A 21274-nucleotide genomic window follows, 5' to 3' on the forward strand; every position below is an offset into this window, starting at 1 on the left:
TGGACCATTAGTCAAGCATCAAACCCTAAATCTACACAGACTCTGAAAAAGTCTCCTTGAAGACCACATCCCAACTTTCCATTCCCACCTCTCACTGGTCAACCCTGAACCAAGGAAATGATAGAAAGAAAAGCTTGCCTCTTAGATAATTCAAACAATGCCCTCTTCTACCAACCTGAGTTCTTTGTGATATAGCTGATTTTTTTACCTTCTATTTAGTACGTAATGAAATGATACTCTCTCTTCTCATCACGTAGAAGAAATTAAATACTTTTTTTTTTTTTAAGGAGAGGTCATTTTAAGTCAGGACGCCTTGTCTTTTCACTTGTGGAACACTTTATGAACATTTCTCCAGATTTTTTTGTATAAAGGAAATGTAGGGAAAATACCCCAAGTTGACCGTCATAAAGCGTTAAGAATTCCTAAAACCTTGGAGATCGCTGTCAATAGACTATTTCTTGACTTACGGCCTCTGATTAGAAATCTCAGAATGTACCACAAGCACTACTGCAGAGTATTGATGGAAAATATTTACACAGCAAACCAAGGCTGTTTATTGAATTAATATAACTGATATATCCCATTCTCTCCATCTTTTAAATCAAGAACACTTCAAAACATGAGCTAAGAATAGCAAAATACTCAGGATAAGGTTAGGAAAAAAAGCAAATTTTCCATGTTTAATAGGAAGTGCTTGAAATTCAGTACAAAATAACAACTGTGGAGTTCAAAGCTACACCAATTTCTTTTTGGATTTGAGTCAGACTTTTGATTTTCAAGTGGCTTGTCATTTTCAAGCGTGCAATTAGCTAACTGCCCGAATTCCTCTTCCAGATGCCACAACACACACTCCTGACCGTAGCTGACACTAAAAAACAGCTTTATGCCGCCTTGAGAATTGCTAGCTTGAAGTTTGTGCTGACCAGAGGATTTCTGCCTATTTGAATTCCCCCTGACTGTTTCCAAGAAGGGCTCTTTGGTGCGTCCACAGAATAAAAACACAATGTGCCTCCCGAGCAATACATGTGTCATAAGCTAAATAAATATCCAGTGCCTCTTTTTATTGTCCTTCCTGAACAAGTCAGGAACTTGTTTTGATTGTGTCTCTTTTGTACTAGTTCCCACAGTATCAACATCTGGGTGGGGCTCTAACTATCTCCGATGGACATCGGGCTGGTGGACTGGGCGCCGAGCTCTTCAATAGGCCTAAAGGCACAGCAAGAAGGAAGTCAAGCTGTTTGGGCCCTTTGCAGAGTTGGTCCCCAATGACCTTCCCTCAGTCCCCACGCCTATAACCTATTGAAAGAGGTTATGGTGAAAAACTGTAAGCCTGCCAAGATTCCATTTGCTGGAGAAAGTCAGTTGTGAAACCTTCTGTAGGACTAGAATGTAAGGCTTTTGTATTCGATTTCTCTACCGTGAATCCCAAAACAAGGCCTAGATGGTGAGCCTCCCTGGCTCCAGGAACTCTTCAAAAGCCCTAAGATAAGAAAGCCAGGTGTAGGGAAAAAAGAGGAAGAAAATGTCATTCGTGGTCCTATTTCAAAATCAGTACAGAAAGGAGGGGTTTGTAAGGTATCGTTGCTGTTGTTGTTTTCTTCAAGTTCATAAGGAATAAATGCCTTAACTTTCTTTTCTTTTTTCTTTTCTTTTCTCTCCTCCCCGCACCCCTTACCCCAAATCAGAGGATGACGCTTCTCTGATGCTGCTACAAAAGAAAGATAGCAGCCGGATCTCTGGGCTCTATCATATCATAACTGTGGATACGACAGTGACAGCCAGTAAGTGCCTCTACTCCACCCCTCAAACCCCACTGTACTGTTAGCTGACCAGCAGTGACCAGAGGAGAGTGACTACCAAGTTGACGCCCTGAATGAAGGTGCACGGTTGCAGCAGCACTGCGATGTCATCAGATGCTTACGGTGGACGCTTCCCACGGAAGGTCACAGATACCCTGACAGGTCACCTAAGCCGTGAGTAATGCACCCTTTTTCTTCTTGTTCTACATTTAACCCAAAGACAGATGTAGGAAATAAAAACACAGATGCATCTTTCTCAAAATTTGAGATTTCAGGTTTTCACTGTCCAAATCTGTAGTCCTTCCTCCCCACTTTCCACAAAGAGTTGGGCTTTTTGAGAAGTCCTGAAGGATCGTAGCCTGACTATATCATAAAAATACAGAATACACACAGAGGTCGTTCAAAAAGGGGTCCTTTCATGAAGATGTGCCTCAAAAATACACAGGAAAATGGAGGAACCAGGTATAAAAGGGAGATAACACTCATAGGCTACATCTTTCTTTCATCAAGAAATAAAAGAGGTGTTTTTTAGGTAATGATCATTTTTCCATTCTTTTCACCTGGCCCCAAATCAAACTTAAAACTGTCAGTAATAAAACAAGTGAATACCTAGACTGCTATTGTGGGCAGGTGTGTATCTGTATGCTAATACATGTGAAAAATAAAGTGGCTTCCATAAAGATCTAAGCCATTCCTAAAATCCCCCCAAAAATCAGTACTCTTTTTTGAAGTATTAGACAACTTTCCCAACTCAGTTGACTTCAAAACAATGTTCACACTAAGGGGGTATCAAAGAAAATATGTTGGTGGTTTATGGTAGGCAGAAAACGATGCACCTGGCATCTGAAACAGGAGAGCCTGGGACTCTTAAAAAATCCGACTGAGGATAAGTAGGAATGCTCATAAAATTCAGAATTAATGCTCTGCTTCAACTTCTCAATTCTCATACCAACAAAAATGACTATTTTACACAATTGATCTTAGGTATCAGATTCTACGGGAGCTACCACACTCAAAAGTCTGAGGAAGAATTTATTCTTTGACAACTTCAAAGTCAAAGCAATTTGAGTTTTGTTTCAATTATTATTATTTTAAGTAAGCCCATAAACAAGCTAGACTGGCTGACTTGAGTGCAAATGAAATGACAAAGAATCAACAGTATTAACGGAATTAACAATTCCGAGATAGCTGGAAAATGTCTATGGCTCAAAATTTTTAAATTAATGAACCATAGTAGCTGGGACTGAAAATGAGAGAAAACGAGAGGGAAACAGAGACCTCAGAGGGGTGGCCATGAGGACACTCTTATGTTCTGTGGCGGGGAGGGCAGGCCAGGGCAGCTGCTATATAAAGAGCAGTAGCACAAGTATCTGCAACTTCCACAAATGTGTGCATGCGCTAAAATTAGAAAACATGTATTTTTTCCAAAGCTTTCGTTTTTAAAATATCTGTAAAAAGCTTTAACACTCCGACTCTTTAGGGGAAGTTCTAAGTAAGAGAAGAAAACTGGTAAAAGAAAAAGTCATCCAATGATTTTTCAATAAATTGCAGAGGAGCTTTCTCAATAGGAAGCAGTTAATAACGGGTCCCTAGAGCATAGATGTAAATCATGGGTTCTCACCGCAGCCCTAGAGTAGAATGATTTGAGAACCTTTGAACAGGACTGATATTCAGGACGCTCCCCAGGCCAATTAGATCAAAGTCTCTGAGGCCGAGGCCTAGGTGATGGCACATCTTAGAAACGAGCAGCCAGAGTTCAGAACTATCAGATTAAACTGCTGGTTCACAACAGGCAACGTGGCTTTCTCAGACTTTTCACACCAGCCTTGTTCTTAGCAAGGTTTCCTGAAGTTCCCAGAATCTTGGGAAAGGGGGCCAGGTGGGAGAAAGCTTACAAAGTAGAGAGCTTGAACAGGCTTCCTTACAGAAGGTCCTTCTCCATTATCACCCTTCTTGAAAACTATGGGTGTGAACTATCCAAGATGACTCAATCCATTTTCCTAGGTGACCTTTAAACATTTGAGGATAAGGAAAACAAAAATCAAAAACAAAAACCAAGTTCTCAAAACCAGAAGGCAAAATCCGGAAGCCATCTCAGCCTGGCAGGTGTACCACCACTCCCGGCATACTCAGGCAAGGAAAGCAGAGAGGAGGACACATCCCCAGAGCCCAGAGGATGCACGTATTAGGAGGACCCAGCAGCACACTGTCCTACAGCCCTCTCTGGCCATTCAGCCAAAACTACACCAGAAACAAACAGTGGCAGCTCAGCCTCATATATCCTTCGGGAAAAGTACCCAGGGTGACATGGGCTTAGAGCCGATGAAAAGTCTAAGGGCCTTAGTTTCATAAGCAATAGGCAGCTGCTTGGTCTTAATCATGTTTCCTAATAAAAGCCATATTCAAAAGGCTTCTTCCAAAGGGCGTGGAGGCCAAGGAATGATAACCTTGAGGAAGCCAGACTCTCAAGCAGCCTTCAGAACACCAGCCCCTTCCTTAGCAGCCAACAGCCAGACTGCCCCTCTCTGAGGATCGCAGCTGGGCTTCTCGCCACTTCTGAGTCCCTTCCTCCAAGTCTCAACTGCTCCGGAGGTGCCCAAATAAACCACCTCAGCTCCAACGCAGCCTCCTCTTTCCAGCATCACTTGCTATGGTCATTAGTATCAAAGCATGCCAAGCATCATGGTCCCTACGCAGACAGAAATCACTAGATTTTCTGGAGAAAACAATCCCCTCTCCAAGTTTCCTCAATTCCACTGTCAATTTCCATGAAAACAAAGTTTACAGCATTAGCACGGTTCCTTCCAACTTTTTTTATTTTCCCTTCTCACACCCGCCCCCCACCAGCCCAGTACTGTCCACTGTACGCTTATGGGCAAGCACATCCGTAAGTTAGCAAGTGTTCTGTAAGAATCAGCCTACAGACCCTAGAACTACTTTTAAGACTTCTGGGTACCTAAGGAAGGCTCTGAAAGTAGCCTCTGTCTTCTTATCCAGGGTGGTTCTTTGTGTCATATCTACTCTTCATCCCTAATCCTCCGGTGGGTCAACCCACCTTTCTCTTTATGCTCTGGTCAACATCACATGACTTAAACCTCCCATAAAAGAGTTTCTCCCTTTTGCGATATGATGCACGGTGTCCCTTCTGCCTGGAATACCTCTTCCTCCCCTATTTCCCTTTCTCTTGGACGTACCTCACAGGGTCCCAGCTCAGCATTTATTTCCTCCAGAAACTCAACCCAGCGCTGGTCCTCTGCTTTCCCCAAATACCCTATGCGTGTCTCCATGTCTGGACTTGCAGTATGGACTATAGTGACTGACTGTGGACACCCCCTCCTTGGCTCTGAGCTCAGCGGGGGAGGGGCAGAGCCATCTTTGTTGCTCAGCAGCAAGGACAGGCCCGTCAATGCTTTGGGGATGGATGCATGCGTCGTGGATTAAAACGACAGGGGAAAGTCATGAGAACTCTTGTTTCTTCACGCTGGCCTCTGAGAGACAGGCTCTCTTACCACTGTGAGGTAAAGTCAGCAAACTCTTCGGAGAACTTGTCTGCAGGGAGTTGTGGCGACGGCTCCTCCACCACCTGTTTGAGCTGCTGAAAAGGAGTTCCCCACGAATCATAGGGAAACCGAAGGATGGCCAGCTCGATCTAGAGGGGAGAGGGACACAAGGAGACAAGAGCTTACACGGGGCTGCTTAGGTAAAGAGGGGGTCCGCTAGGGAATCCACTTGGCTCCAGGAGAGCCAGAGGGAGGCACGATGGTGACCATCAGGTAAACTGTTCCGCGGGCTGGGGGGGCGGGGGGGAACTAATGCTGTGTTCTCTAGCAGTTTTCCTCCAAGTCCCAGTGCTAGGGCTTTTCAGATAACGTCGTACCGGAGACAGCCACTTAAGCCTACTTAAAACTGGGTCCTCCCTAAAACCCGGTGTGGCACTTCATAAAATTGTAAGCCAACAGTATGAAACTTCAGGATGTAAAGCGACCAGGTTTTCAAATGTTGAGTCTAAAAAGTAATTCTCACCCTAAGACTCTTACAGAGCTGTACATCTGCTGCCATCTGCTGGGCGCATGCTAGAATTAAAAACAAAAAAAAAAACTAGGACCAAATGACTGATCTTTTTTTGGACTTGAGTAAAGGCCACTTTGCTGTGACAAGATCACGTGCTTTCTGGGCAGGGATGTAAAATAACTCACAGGATTTAATCAGCTGCTGTGTCTGGGAAGGAAACAGGACCACCGTGGATCATTCCAGACCTCGGTGATACACTGAAAATTTATTATCATCAAAGTTACAAATCAGGCACTCATTGTGTACTTTTAGGGCTGTGCCTGAGAAAATTATCCTATGCGCTACTATGTGTTTGGGCTATACCTGTACTCAACAGCCAAGACTTCTGTCATAACCATATTCTGGGAAGCTGAGCCCATGTCCTAGATAACAAAGCTCTATCAGGGTCTGGGCGGGGGATAGATCTGGAGTTTGGGATTGACATGTACACACTGCTATATTTAAAACAGATAACCACCAAGGACCTGCTGTACAGCACAGGGAACTCTGCTCAATATTCTCTAATAACCTAAATGGGAAAATAATTTGAAAAAGAATAGATACATGTGTAACTGAACCACTTTGCTGTACACATGAAACTAACACAACATTGTTAATCAACTATGCTCCAATAGAAAATAAAAATTGAAAAAAAAAAAGCTCTATCAGGGTCCACACACATTAGCCCTCTTTGAGTAGCTTAAGCTTCTGCATGCCTTGATTAGAATAATTTAATTTTAAACCATAAAGAAAACTATCAGGAACGGTAGTCAGACCCTCTCATTTTACAGATGAGGACGGTGAGACCGTCTGTGTGATTCCATCAGTGAATCAGGGGCACACAACTACTTGGAAGTAGAATCAAGAGAACTGTGTTTTGTCCAATCCCAGTTCCGTATTTCTGCTACACCACACTGCAAACAATGGTCGCTCCAAATCTGCTCTCTCAGACCAGCATCTCAGGCACCTGCCTCTTGTTCTCCAGGTCCACCCCATTCCAACTTCATGCCCCAAACACCCTGGTCCATGATGATTATCATACACTACCATGGTGATGCCCAGACTCCAAATGTCAGACTTCACGCTGTATCCCTTCTGGTTGAGCTCTGGGTTTATTCTCTCGGGCTGGAAAGGAGACAGAAAAAGACAGCTGAGATGACATTCTTGGCTCCATAAAGGCTCAGGGGTGAGAGTGTCACCAGCTGCCCAATGAGTTGCTGTGAGCTGTTAACATACCTCCCAGGCCAAGAGACTCACTAACTACAATAAATAACAACGTCTCCATGGGATTTTCCTCATTCTCCACACGTCTTTTCTTGGAGACAGTAATGGATCAAAGTCCCCTCTCAATTCAAAAGCAATTTAAATTCTGCCTTATGAAGAACATGATATACATTATAAAATTACTTTGTCAGCCTAGAAGTTTCCTTGTTTAAAAGACCAATGGTCCAGAACTCAGTAAAAAGAGTCAACAAGAGTCACTGGGCTACTGTCTGGTGTTAATAGACCTCAAAACTTTTAGCTAAACATGGACAGAAAGCTTTTGAATTCCAAGAGCAAGTTCATTTCCAAGTAGAATATTTACAGTTAGAAGTCCCTTAAGTTAAAGGGAGTCCCAAGGTCTCTGCTAATGACAATGAACCTTCATAGCTATGAGGTTCCTTCAGGACTCACTTAACTGACTTGTTTGGGGAATTTAAATTCTTCTGTTCTGTTCTCAACAAACAAGGCAACATTCCCCTGCAACACAGTGTGGAAAATTGTGTGGGCTCTATGTATTACCCACCTGCTTTTTCAAAGAATATACCTCTTTGCCTGATATTTTTAAAGAGTGATTTGTAGAAACATAGGCAACGTAATTCATTGCATATTTTTAAATTTTATTTTATTTTTCCAGCTTTATTGCCATATAGTTGACATATAGCATTGTGTAAGGTTTTTTGTTTTGTTGTGTTTCTTTGGCCACACCAAACAGCATGTGGGATCTTAGTTCCCCAACCAGGGATCAAACCCGCACCCCATGCATTGGAAGTGTGGAGTCTTAACCACTGGACTGCCGGGGAAGTCCCCTTTACCTGATTTTTTTTTTTTTTTAAAGAATACATATGAAGCAAGGGATTCAGTATTTCAGACAGGAAATATTAAGAAAAAAGATGCAGACTATTTCTTGCATCTTAGGCACATCTCTGTTTTCCCTCCCTGGCCGTCCCTTTCCTATTTCCTGGCCTGGTTTGAAGGCAGTTACATCCTCGATGCTACCCCCAGCTGCTGTACTTACGGCCATGTACGGTTTGCATCCTGCATCAATAGTTTTAGCGACGGAGTCAACAAGGTAGCCGCTGATTCCAAAATCGCACATCTTCACCTGGCCCAGGGTGTTGATGAGCACATTGGAAGGCTTGACATCTGAGAGCAAGAACAGTCAGGAGCGCAGGGTGGTAGTAGCATCCCTCTACCACCAGGGGCCCTGGACCCTCCCTTCCTCCTTCCCCTTCACTTTCTTCTCAAGACCCAGTGCAGAAGTAACCGCCACCCCCGTGATACAACATTGTAAATCAACTCTACTTCAACATAAAATAAAATTTTTTTAAAAAAATAAAGAAAAACATCAAAGCTGAGAAAAGGGGGGGAAATCAACTTGATTTTCTTCCTTTTTAAAAATCATTTTCAAATGTTTTATTTCAATTTACAAAAGTAGAATTTACTAAGTTCATTTGGATTATGGAAAGCTTAGGAAGAAAGAGAAAGGACATTCTTATATACATGGAAGATAGACCATAAAATGATTTCAACAGTATTCAAAATGAATAGTCACAAAAATGTTTTTCATGAGTTCATTCCGTCTAATGTCATTAATTCTTATTCTGCTGGATCTTGGGTTAGTAGTCTGCTTTCTATTTCAGTGGTCCCCAACCTTTTTGGCACCAGGGACCGGTTTCGTGGAAGACAGTTTTTCCACGGGGGGGATGGCGGTGGGCGGGGATGGTTCAGGCTGTAATGCGAGCGATGGGGAGCGGCAGATGAAGCTTCACTCGCTCGCCCGCCGCTCACCTCCTGCTGTAAGGCCCAGTTCCTAACGCGCCGTGGACCAGTACCAGTGCAAAGCCCAGGGGTTGGGGACTCCTGTTCTATTTCACGTTGTATCTTTCTTGTCAGACTGGGAATCCATCAATGGAAAAAACTGTCTCCTCTATCTAATTTCTCATCTTCGTTGCCCTCGTACATGCAGTAAGAACTTAAAAGTTGATGATTGAATCAAACGGCTAGCTCCATGGGCCAATCATCTCTGTTATGTTAGATGAATAAGTTCTAGAGATCGGCCATTACAACATTGCCCCTGTAATGAACAATTCTATATTGTGCCCCTTAGAATTTGTTATGAGGGTAGAGCTCATGCTAAGTGTTCTTGTGACAGCAAAATAGTGTTTTAAAAGCCCGGTTCATAATGATCTGTTGTGCATTTAGTGGAATGAAAAGGCAGACTGTGACATAATGATACACCAAATACGATCAAAGCAACCCGTTTTGATGGATGCTTCTGCTGGAAGTGTGTCAGAGGTCACAAGGTGTTAACTCATCATAAACCCAGATATTCCAGACCAGGAGGCAGGTCACAGAATATACATGTGGATAAAGAGGTTTCATTCTACAGTTCTTAAATGAATCCTTCAGTCTCGAGAGAGATAACACACTCCCCAAATAGATGAACCGTTGTTATGTCTCGATAATGGAATTAGAAATTACACTTAATTTTTTCCCTAGTGGCACTTCACAAAGGGCATGTACTCAAAAGAAAAAAGTTATTCTAAAAACTTTAAAAACTATCCTTTATAATTTTTCCCTTAAACTAAACAGCAGATATACAAATTTCATTTTATTATTTTTTATACTTTATAAACATTCTCTACTATGAATGAAACATTTTATAATTTTGAAATAAGCCTTTAAAAATCAGTTTCACATTTGTGGATAATCCACATTCTTCTTCCTATCTGAATTCCTTCCCACTTTCTTCTTTTCCTCTTCCTCCTTATCTTCCCCATTTTTAATGATAACAATGAATAACAATAATAATAACAATCATAACAGGAATACTGTTTGAAGCATCTTACATTACTTTCAGGCTCAGAGAGTGTAAGAATTATCAAATCACAATACCCTATTAGCGATCAATACTTTCCATAAATTTTTTCAGAGACCTGATTAAACATATCTCTTCCAAGAAGCTTTCCTTGACTATGGTTACCCAGTACTAATCATTTCCTTGTTTTGTATTCTACCTTTACTACTTCCATATGTGGTACATTCATATTTCTAATGTGTTTTTTTCCCCAGGTGTTTGTTATATATTTGTCTTATTTCCCTATCAAGAATCCCTATGTAGAATTTGAATAAGAATATATTTTCTTCTCAGATACCTGTCAGGGCATCTATTATAGTGCTGTATAAACATAGTGCTGTGTAAATGTTGGACAATGATTGAAAAAGGTATACGGATGGTTGAAGGCTTGGAAGAAAGATGGAAGAAAGAATGGATGGGTGGATGGATGGATGGATGGATGAAAAGATAACAGGAAGGGAGAAAAGGAAGGAGGGAGAAGAGGAAGAGCCATATCTTCCAAATTTTTCATCTTATCCTGACTCCTGCTGTCTGAAAGGGCTGTGCTTTATACCACTTTCATGTGCACAAGAATCACCTGGGAATCTTGTTAAAATGCAGATTCCGATTCAGTGGTCTTGGGACCCATGATTCTGCTTTTCTAACAAGCTCTCGGGTGACAGCCAACACTAGATGAATTTTTATCCTATTCTCTAAAGTTCTCAATGGGTAATACCACAGCTCTGCTTGGTAACAGGCATTTTATATTTAAGTTTTCATATAAAGCCCACGTCTTCTGATGCCCTCAGACAAGTTAAAGAACAGCTACTTGTATATGATTTGCTATCCAGTTCCAAAGGAAACCTCCTCCATTCTCTTGCCTGACTCAATTCCATCCACTAGGTAGGAAAAAAAAAAAAAAAACTCAGGTAAAAGAAATAAAATTGATAAAAGGAACAGCCAAGGCAGCTCCATGGATACTTACCTCGATGAATGACAGAGAGCTTACTGTGTAAATGTTCTAATGCTTTTACAATCTGCAAGAGAAACACAAGGTGGGTTTATTCCCCCCATCACTGGAAAGAAACTGAATGTTAAGCATATCCAGGTTTATCATCCCTGGCTTAAGGTCACAAGGAGAAGTATCTTCTCAGATAGTGGTGTTCCTATCCAGGAAAATACACAGGAAGTCATACAAATTGGATTCCTCACACCAGAGACGACTATACCCCATAGCAGAGAGGATGTCTCACTCATACATTTTGATTTTCATTTGGCCTCCAGCATTTTTTTCTCTCCTCCCTCCTGGCCCTCAGGAACCATGAAGGGAGCAGCCCTTCATTTCATTTTCTCCTGCTTCCTCCTATGCCTATTGATCCTAAGAAAACATTTAAAACTCTACAAATCAAAATCAAAATCAACTAATATCAGGACAGAGACACCAGGAACATGGTCATAACAGATGAATGTACTGCTTAGAGGCACTTTAACTGAGAGTTTACCCAGCCAAGTCAGGAGTAGATTCTTTTACATAATGCCCAGAAAGTAAAGCGTTAGTTGATCCATCCACAGATGCACTCATGCATTCAACAGACAAGTACGGGATGGGAGCTATGGTCCAGGTAGTGTTTCCCCATACTGGGGGTACAGGGACACATAAGGCCCAGACTTCTCACATGCCTTGAAGTAGGGTTCCTGATGTACTCACAGAAACTGCTATTTTCCCTAAGATGTCCTCTGGAATTGTTTGGCCTTTATCAATCACTTGTTTGTAGAATTTATCTAGGGACGTGTCCATGAGCTCCATGCAGATCCAGACATCCCCCTAGAGGCCGGTCAGTTCAGAGGTGGTTAGAGAGGATGGAAAAGGGAAAAAAGGAGGAAACAGTTAACACCTGTCAGGAAGAACGGACCGTTTCTTGCTTGAGTTTTGGAGGAAATGTACTAATCCCTTCAAGCTCTCAAAGGGATTTATAAACAGGCAAGATTACCTCCAAAGAACAAACTAGCAGACAGCCAAGCCGACTTGCAGGTGATCACCCACTCCTTAATGAAAACTAGGATCTACACACTAATAGCCACGAGCAATAGAACTCAGAAGTCTAAGCCTTTACTGTCACTGCCCTCCAGGAGTTAAGTCCAGATACCTACTCCATGTCTGACCTCCCAGGCGGACCGCTGGCGGTCGTTTATCAAAAGGCTGGTTTTAAGAGGGAGATGAAGCATCGTAACCCACATCACCGTGAAGTGAAAAAGAGAGGCGGAGCAAAGAGGTCAATGTAAGCCCATGTGGTACACAAGGCTCCCTGAAGCATAGCAAGAGGCTCAAAGACCAGAGGAGTTCAGATTTTAAGGAATCTATCCAAATCAGTCTACAGACTCTCGATAGAGATAGTTCTGGCAAAATAGACAAACCAAAACAGAAAGGAGAAAGGGGGCCTCAGCATTTTAAAAGGGCTAAACGCATTTGAAAATATCGTGGTTTCAAGCCAACTTTGCACCAACATTTCACAAGCATGAAACTCTACAGAAGACACGTCAAATAAGAAAGAGCACTGTGACTGTGTGTGGCATTTATGTGATCAGGGAAACTTCTTGTTTAGCCATCGCTCTCCTTGGAGTTTGAAGAGAAGCATCACCTACCTCGCGGAAGAGTGCGCCATAAAAGGTGACCGTAAAAGGACAGTCCACGGTCCTCATGGAAATGTCCAAATCCATCAGTAACCTTTTCTGCTCCTGGCTATTTACTGTGGCCCGGATCCGCTGAATGGGAATGCATGAAAAATGTATGGTTACTGCTCCGAGGATGAGTCTGGTGATAAGGCAGGGACCTTGAAGCATCCCATCCTGAGAATAGTACCAAAATCCACAGCACAACTTCCAGCAACAACCCTTCAAATATCTACCCTACAGGATTAGCTATTTGTAACGAATGAAAAGTAAGGAAGACGGTTATTCATTTGATTTCCCGAATAATCCCCAGTAAGGAGCAAACTGATAATATATTTTGGAGAGTGTGCAAATGTTTGGGAATGCATTTCCAAGTTACAAAAACAGTCTGATTTATTATGTGGGTTTAGTGCAAAGAGGTCAGAGTACTAATTGATTTGGGGCCGATGTGGGGTCCTATAAAAAAAGCCAAAAGCCCCTCTTTGTGAACAAGTAAGAATATTTGGACTGAACAGCAACTGTAAGAGAATTGATTCAGGAAAGGAAAGAGGAGGAATCAAACCGAAATGGAGAAACTGTTCATTCCTACCCCAGGGCTTCTGAGAGAAGAGAAACTTGTCACACCAGCAAACGTAGCCTTATGGAAACACGATTATGTCATTAAATGACAAGACGATATAATATCATGAGGCTTTCACATTTTTTGCCTATGTAGCAAAGAGCCTGCAGAAGAAGAAACTGAAAAATCTACAAGGTAAGGGAAAGATAACTCCATTCTCCAAAAAAAGAGGCATCCCAGTCATCTGACCACCCACATTCCTAACAATTCATCTAGAATTAATACATTGGTCATTCTCCAAGGTCCTTCCAACATCTACTCAAGAAATTTGCAATGATTCTAAATTTCTTTTTATAGCTCAAAAGCTATGCAAATTTACTCAAGATGATTTTACCCTCCTTTTTCCCACAAACGGAGACAATTTCCTCCCTCAATTGGTGTTTCCTGATTTTCAGGGACAATTCTTTAAAAGCAACAGAATAAGGGTTAAAAAGACACTTGGGAGACACAAAACCCAAATGCCATATGTGAGCTCTTGTTTGGATTCTGATTTGAAAAACCAGCAGGAGAAAAAACAGTAACAACTATTAGATGACGTTGAAGAGCTGTTATTGATTCTTTGACGTGTGATGATGATGTGGTGGTTGCACAAAAAATTAAACGGGGGGGTTGGATTTATCAGTTAAAAAAACCTAGTTGATGCAACTCATGCCAAGAAAGCATTTTTCACATATTTGGAGGGAAATATTGTTCCCTATGAATAAGCTTTGCTGTTTCACCCCACAGAGGATTGTTTTGCTTATATGAAAAGAGCTGGTTTGCGGTTGAGATGGACAAACACATAAATCAGGGATGGAAAACGTTTGGGGAAGGGGAACTCTACCTTCACCGCCATGATCTGCCCGCTGGGCACATGCCGCATCTTCTCCACCACCCCGTACGCCCCCCGGCCCAGCTCCACTATAGGCTCCAGGTCATCTGCCTTCACCTCAAAGTTCTGCAGGAGAGAAAAGCAAGAATACATAGGAAAAAGGGAAATAAACTGGACACAGGCTACCTTGTCCTCTCTCTGGTTTCTCCCAGCATTCTAGGGGTTCTTTCTAGTCCAGAACCTTCTGGTCTAGAAGCTTTTCCAAGCAGCCACTGAAAGCAAGAAGTGCATGGGAGATGGGTAGACCCTACTGCACCTGCTCATCACGGGCAATACAGAGATCCAGCTCCGACTCAGCCTCCGCATTGCTCGGTGAAGGCCAACTCTGCACCGTGGTTCTTTAGCCCTGCCTCTCGTTTGCTGACTGATGGCAGCTAGATCTGGGCCTGAACTTCGACGAATCTACCCCAAAGAGCACCAACTACTTGCCTCAAATACCTTCCCTCAGGACCACAACAGCCCGATTTCAGTTCGACATTCAAAACAGCAAGAGCTCCACAGACCACTTCCGTTTACATTCAGACTTTATTGACCCACAGCCCCTGACAGCATGTTACAGAAAATACAGTTTTTTCGTTGGCCATTTGGAAAGCATCCATGTAAAATGGTCACGATATTAACTGGCAGACATGATTTTTCTCACCTGATTTCCAATAGAAATGCAAGCTTTGGAGTCTAAATCTCGAGGTGGCCTAAGAAAGAGAAGGGGAGGGAAAAAAACATGAGACATTTAGTCAAATATGACCTTCCCAAATCAGATGCGACTGGAGAGATCTTTCCTTAGGAATAAGGTGAAAGCTCGTGAGTAAAATAAAGCAGCATAAAGGGGTTAATAGTGTGGGAGTTGGAATAAAATACATTTGCATTTAAATCACTTAATCTCTGAACTTCCATTTCTTTTTTTAATTTATTTTAATTAATTTATTTTTGGCTGCGTTGGGTGTTTGTTGCTGTGTGAGGGCTTTCTCTAGTTGCGGTGAGTGGGGACTACTCTCCCTCACGGTGCGCAGGCTTCTCATTGCGGTGGCTACTCTTGTTGCAGAGCATGGGCTCTAGGCGCATGGGCTCAGTAGTTGTGGCTCGTGGGTTCTAGAGCCCACGGTCGTCAGTAGTTGTGGCTCGCGGGCTCTAGAGTGCACGGGCGTCAGTAGTTGTGGCTCGCAGGCTCAGCAGTTGTGGCTTGCAGGCTCTAGAGCGCAGGCTCAGTAGTTGTGGCGCTCAGGCTTAGTTGCTCCACGGCATGTGGGATCTTCCTGGACCAGGGCTCAAACCCATGTCCCCTGCACTGGCAGGCGGATTCTTAACCACTGCACCACCAGGGAAGCCCCCGTTTCTTCTTTAATACAAAGATATTAGTACACTACCTCATGGAGTAGGAGTGGGTGTTAAATGAGATATTCTAAGTAACATGCTTAGCAGAATCCCTGGCATACAGTAAATATTCAGTAAATATGAGTCTCATATATATACTTATGTGGATAATTACACTACTCTAGTAAGCCCCTGTATAAGTAATTATATTCTTATAAGGAAGTAAAAGTACTAGATTCTTCTTTCATCCGAGAGCATCCATGTGCCCAATTATCCCACCACTTTTTCTACAACTGTTTTAACAAAAAGAAACAATAATATGGTTCTGTTAACTCACAAAATTCATAGATCACAGGAATTCCAAATCTATCTAATCCTTCCTTTAAGATGGAACAAAGGTCCAGACAGGTAAAGTGACTTGCCCAAGGTCACGACTAACCCAGGCCTCCTGATTTTCAGGTTAGAATCCTTTCTGTTCTACCAGGCTGGCATACCCAGTTGTGATATTTCTTCTATACATAGTGTACTCACTATCCAGGGGTCATCTCAGCAGCTGAGGTTCACTGCTTTTGTGTCTCCATTAGAGAAAATAGAGTCATCTCATGTGTATTTATTTCCCCTACTTCATTGCTACCTTGGCTGATAACAGTCCATGTACGAGAAAGATATTTGGCTTTGGCTGTGCACCTAACTATAAGCCTAGAGAAGCCCTTTCTTCAAATAAATAGACCAAAAGCATACTGACAAAAGTAGTAAATGCCAAGAAACACAGAAAACATAACATACAACAAACAAAGCACACATAACAAACACAACATAACAAACTTGTTGATATGATCAAACGAATAAAGCGATAGGAGGCTAAAGACAAAAGAATCCTGGTGTTGCCTGAACAAAGGGTGACCAAAAAGGGTGGAAATGCAGGTGTCCCCAAGGGGACATTCCAGGCCAGAATTATACAGAAAAATACAAGGGAAGAAGACAGGAAGAGAGAGAAAAATCCTTGGCCAACGACAATTTTCCCCTTCCCTAATGTATTATAATTCTACCCCTCCTGCTGAAACTGACTAAATAAAGCAATAAGTAAAATGTAGGAACATAAACACAGATACACACATGAATCTAAGGTTTTAATGGCAAGCCTTCCCTCACCTTAAAAATCTCTTTGAAACGTATAGAAAATCTCAAATAAAGTTTTTCTATAGTAACTTAAAACCAGGACTGAGAGGGAGGGATAAAGAGGAAAACACACACACACACACACACACACACACACACACACATACACACACACGGCAGTGATGTTTTCATATATCTTGTGTTTCTGAGCAGGGGATTTTTCTTCAGAAACACTTTCCAGAGGAATTAAATTTCTGAAAATCTGATTTCTCACTCTTAAAACCTCCAAAGCTCTTTTTCTTTAGTTGTCACAATTTGTTTGTAGTAATTGCAATGGAACTTTGAAATAAAGACAAATATTATTTGAAACATGTGACTAATCGAAACAGTAAAAAATCCTTTGCAATTGTTCGGACGCTTCCTTTTAAAAAGAATGAAGTAACAGAAAAGGTGGCTCGTTATTCGGGGCTACGTGCACGTGCTTGCCATCCAGCGCGAGTGCTGGGTGAGACCTCCTCCAGGGCTGACATTCCAGTATTCATACCAGGGCTCTGCAAATTACAGTCCATGACCCAGCTGTGGGTGAATTCTACACATTTAAAGGGTTGGAAAAAACAAACGACAAAGCATCTTCGGCAGAGGCCATGATGGCCTGGGTAGCCCCAAATATTTACTATCTGGTCTTTTGCACAAAAAGTTTGCTGACTCCAGCGTTATTCTAACCTTGCATGACAACTTTACCTAACAGGAGAGTTTCACGCCATTTTCCAGAAAGAGAAAAACAAAACCCAGAAAAAATCAGTGATATGCTGAACAGACAGTCCTCAACAGAGCTGAAAATAAAACTCATGTCCCCCAAGTCTCGGCCTTGACCTAAGGAGAAGGGGATAGAGGCTGAAAACTGGTCTAAGTGCTTTACCCGCTTCTTCTATCATTAAAACACACACACACACACACACACACACACACACACCCCTACCTATAAGTGTCATTGTTCCCATATTCCAGATGAAAACCTGTTTGGTGTCGACTTGAGCTAACTTGCTCCCAAGTGGTGAAGCTATGATTCAATCCAAGTCTGACTGAATCACAGAAAACTTCCCCCACACCCAGGCCCCCTCTAATGAAAATGACCACCCACCCGCCATGAGGCCTACAGGCTCAGCGAGTCTGCCAAAAGCATCAAATGATGGACCAAAATGGACAGCTTGTATTGGGTTAGTTGACACTGTATCCTGTCCAAGGCTGGGCATATCTGTTTGCCTGGGGCACCAAGTCTGTGCAGGAGGTTTAAACTGTGGGTGGACATTCTCTGCTGCTTATTCACTATTCCAGTGTTCTGGGGAAAGAACCAAACTTACTAGGAAACTCCTAACCCTGGAAGGCCAAAGGTATTCCAAAGGTCACCTGCTATTACTTTTTTATATAAATAACCAGCTTCGGTTTATTAAAATAATTATCGATTAATAATTCTACATGAGTAATGAGTTTACTGGTTACTATTGTAATTATTATTCACCTATAATAATGTTTATTAATAACAATATGTACTTATTACCTAATGATAATATTTGTTAAGCATCTACTTGGTCCAGAGACCATGTGAGACCCTTTACATCAGATATCTTCTTTAATTTTCACAACTCTTAGAGGTGTTAGCTCTATTTTAATGTGAAGAATTGACATTGAAACAGACTAAATAATTTAAGAGATATCATCAAAGAGATGGTGACACTGGAACACAGAGCGACGCCATGAAGTCTTCTCAGCTGCAGAAGTAAAAAATCCTGCCTCTCATGGATAGCCATGGGCTATTTGGCTATAGTCACGAGCAGTCTAACGTGTGGCTAAGAGCACATGCTTGAGGGTCAAAGAACCCTCAGTTTGTATGCCACCTCTTGCACTTATTAAGTGAAATAATAATGATAATAACAACAACACTTAGAGAGACATTCATTGAGAACTTATATTGGAAAATGCACTAAACTTGACACTTAATATGGACTGTGACATCTAATCCCCATAGCAACCCCATCAGTGTTTGTTCCCGTTTTTCACAAGGGGAAACTAAGGCTTAGAAGGGTTAGGTAGCTTGCCTAAGATATCCAACTGGGGAAGTTCAGATCTCAGATGTGAACCCAGGCATTCCAGCACCAGAACCTGGGCTCTTGGAGCTCAACTGCTTTGAGCAGGGCCCCTGACCCTTGTATAGGTCTGTCTTCTCACTTATGAAGTGAGAGGAGTAACAACTGCCTCTGAGTTTCTTGTGAGGATTAAGTGAAAGAATACTGACTAGCATGGAATCGATTTAGAATTAGTTGCTGCCAATCAAGTGAGGGAACAGCCCAGAAACCTGAGTCAAAGACACATTGGCATCAGTGACTCAAAGAAAAAACTCAAGTGAAGAGACCACACACGCAGTCCTAAAAAGAATGGGGCTCTGTCCCGGTCTATTTATTTGTGTGTACTCCAGCAGAAGGTGGCAGGGTACATATAAATGGCAAGAGTCACCAAGCCAACCTCACAAAATTGCCAAGAAAAACTCACAATGAGGAAGCTTCTTCTTTAGGAGTACATATTTCAGCCTCAGTATTAAAATAATAATAACAACAACAGCAGTAATCCTGTCCATGAGCTAACGTGGGACAGTCTACAATCATGAAGGGACCTTGGCTTTACAGGATGAAATAGAAAAGTACATTCAAGGCTTATTCTACCACATGAGGGAAAGATAACAAAGAAACTACTTTTACCTTTGCATAGGTTTTTATTCACTTTTTTATACCAAGCAAGGATTTATGGTGGTTTTCAAAAATTCATTAAAAAACCCCAGAAAATTAATATAAATTAGACGGTGAAGACTATCAAATTTTAAAGGGAAGGAATAAAAGACAGCTGGAAAGTGGATATGAGAATATATCCCGAAGGAAATGATAAAGAGCAGAAAAATATCAATACACCATTCAGATGGCTACAACAAAAAATAGTGGCATCACCAAATCTTGGACAGGATGTAGAGAAACTGAATCACTTATACATTGCTGGTGAAAATGCAAAGTAATATAGCCACTCTGGAAAACAGTTGGGCAATCTCTTAAAAACTAAACACGCACTGCCACCAGCAATTCCACCAATGGGTATTTTCCTCCCAGAGAAATAAATGTTTATGTTCACACAAACACCTGTACATGATTGTTCATAGCCTTACTTATAACAGCCAAAAACTAGAATCAGCCCAGATGTCTTCAATAGGTGAGTGTTTAAACTCTGCTGTCTGCATGCACACTTACAGATGTACATGCATAACTCAGCAAGATATACTACTCAACGATTAAAAGGAGCAATGTATATATACAACATGGATCAATCTTCAGGAAATTATGCTGGAGTGATGAAAGCCAATCCCAAAAGGTTACACACTATAATCCCACTTATATAATAATATTTTTTAATGAGAAAAATTAATAGACAACAGATTAGTGGTTGCCAGGGGTGAGAAACAGTACTGGGAGAGGTGAGGAGGGAAGGCAGTCGTGATTATAGAAGGGCAACATGAGGGATCCTATTGGTTTCAGAACCATTCAGTTCCTTGACTGTAGTGGTGAATGCATGAACCTACACAGGTGACAAAAATGGTACAGAAATTTAAGATCACACATACTAGTGAATATAAGTAAAACTGGAAAACCTGAATAAGATGGGTACATTGTATCACTGTCAATATAAATTGAGCTTACAATACTATAGTTTCACAAAATGTTACCACTGGGCAGAGAATATAAAGTTTCTCTATATTGTTTCTAACAACTGAATGTGACTGTACAATTATCTCAATAAAATTGTCAATTTGAAAAGTCAAAGGAAAAAAAGATCAGAAATCAATAAAATTGAAAGCAGGGAAATAAAACAAAGTTGGCTCTTTTAAAAATTCAATAAAAATTGATAAACCCCTAGCAAGACCAACACAGATAAAAAGAAAGAAGACACAAATTATCAATATCAGCAAAAAAGGGGGATATCGCAATATATCCTGCAGTCATTAAAAGAATAATCAGGAAATACTATGAGCAACTTTACTTTCGTAAATTCAACAACTTAGAAGAAATTCCTTGAAAACTGCAAACTACCAAAACTTAGCCACAATGAAATAGATTATCTGAATTGCCCTATAACTATTAAAGAAAATGAATTGGTAATTTAAAAGCTCCAGAAAAAGGAATATATAAGCCCACTTTGTTTCCCTGGGGAATTTTAGCAAACATTAAAAAAAAAAAAAAGAATTGCATATATCGAATCATTATTTTGTACACCTGAAACTAATATTATATGTCAGTTATAGCTCAAAAACATTTTTTTAATAATTACCGCCTATCTTATACAATGTCTACCAGAAAACAGAAGGTACTCTTGCCAACTCATTTTATAAGGTCAGTATTACCTTAAATACCAAAACCAGAACATAGTAGCTCAGAAACACACACACACACACACACACACACACACACACACACACACATACACACTACAGGTCAACATCTCTCATGAATTTAAGACACAAAAATCTTCACAAAAATCTTCACATTTTAGAAGATTAAATCCAACAATGTATAAAAAAATGTAGTATACCACAACCACGTGGGATTTTTTGGGGGTATGCGAGGCTAGTTCGATATTTTAAAAATCCATCAGTGTAACCCATATCAACGGGACAAAGGAGAAAACCCCAAGATGACATC

The 21274-nt window shown here is 41.4% G+C and overlaps 1 protein-coding gene across 1 annotated transcript in view; it reads right to left on the reverse strand.

Annotated features, from left to right (window-relative positions):
* The window catches only part of MAP2K6 (mitogen-activated protein kinase kinase 6), a 115663-nt gene that overhangs the window by 9081 nt on the left and 85308 nt on the right, over window positions 1–21274 (reverse strand). Inside the window, exons 3-10 of the mRNA XM_060081330.1 lie at window positions 14752–14800; window positions 14061–14174; window positions 12592–12711; window positions 11657–11773; window positions 10934–10985; window positions 8128–8255; window positions 6897–6974; window positions 5309–5448 (exon numbers count right to left, since the gene is read on the reverse strand). Of these exons, the coding sequence (XP_059937313.1) occupies window positions 5309–5448; window positions 6897–6974; window positions 8128–8255; window positions 10934–10985; window positions 11657–11773; window positions 12592–12711; window positions 14061–14174; window positions 14752–14800 (798 nt within the window). The remainder of the gene's footprint in view (window positions 1–5308; window positions 5449–6896; window positions 6975–8127; window positions 8256–10933; window positions 10986–11656; window positions 11774–12591; window positions 12712–14060; window positions 14175–14751; window positions 14801–21274) is intronic.

The sequence above is a fragment of the Mesoplodon densirostris genome, chromosome 18 (genome assembly GCF_025265405.1).
Source record: "Mesoplodon densirostris isolate mMesDen1 chromosome 18, mMesDen1 primary haplotype, whole genome shotgun sequence".
Taxonomy (NCBI): Eukaryota; Metazoa; Chordata; class Mammalia; order Artiodactyla; family Ziphiidae; genus Mesoplodon; species Mesoplodon densirostris.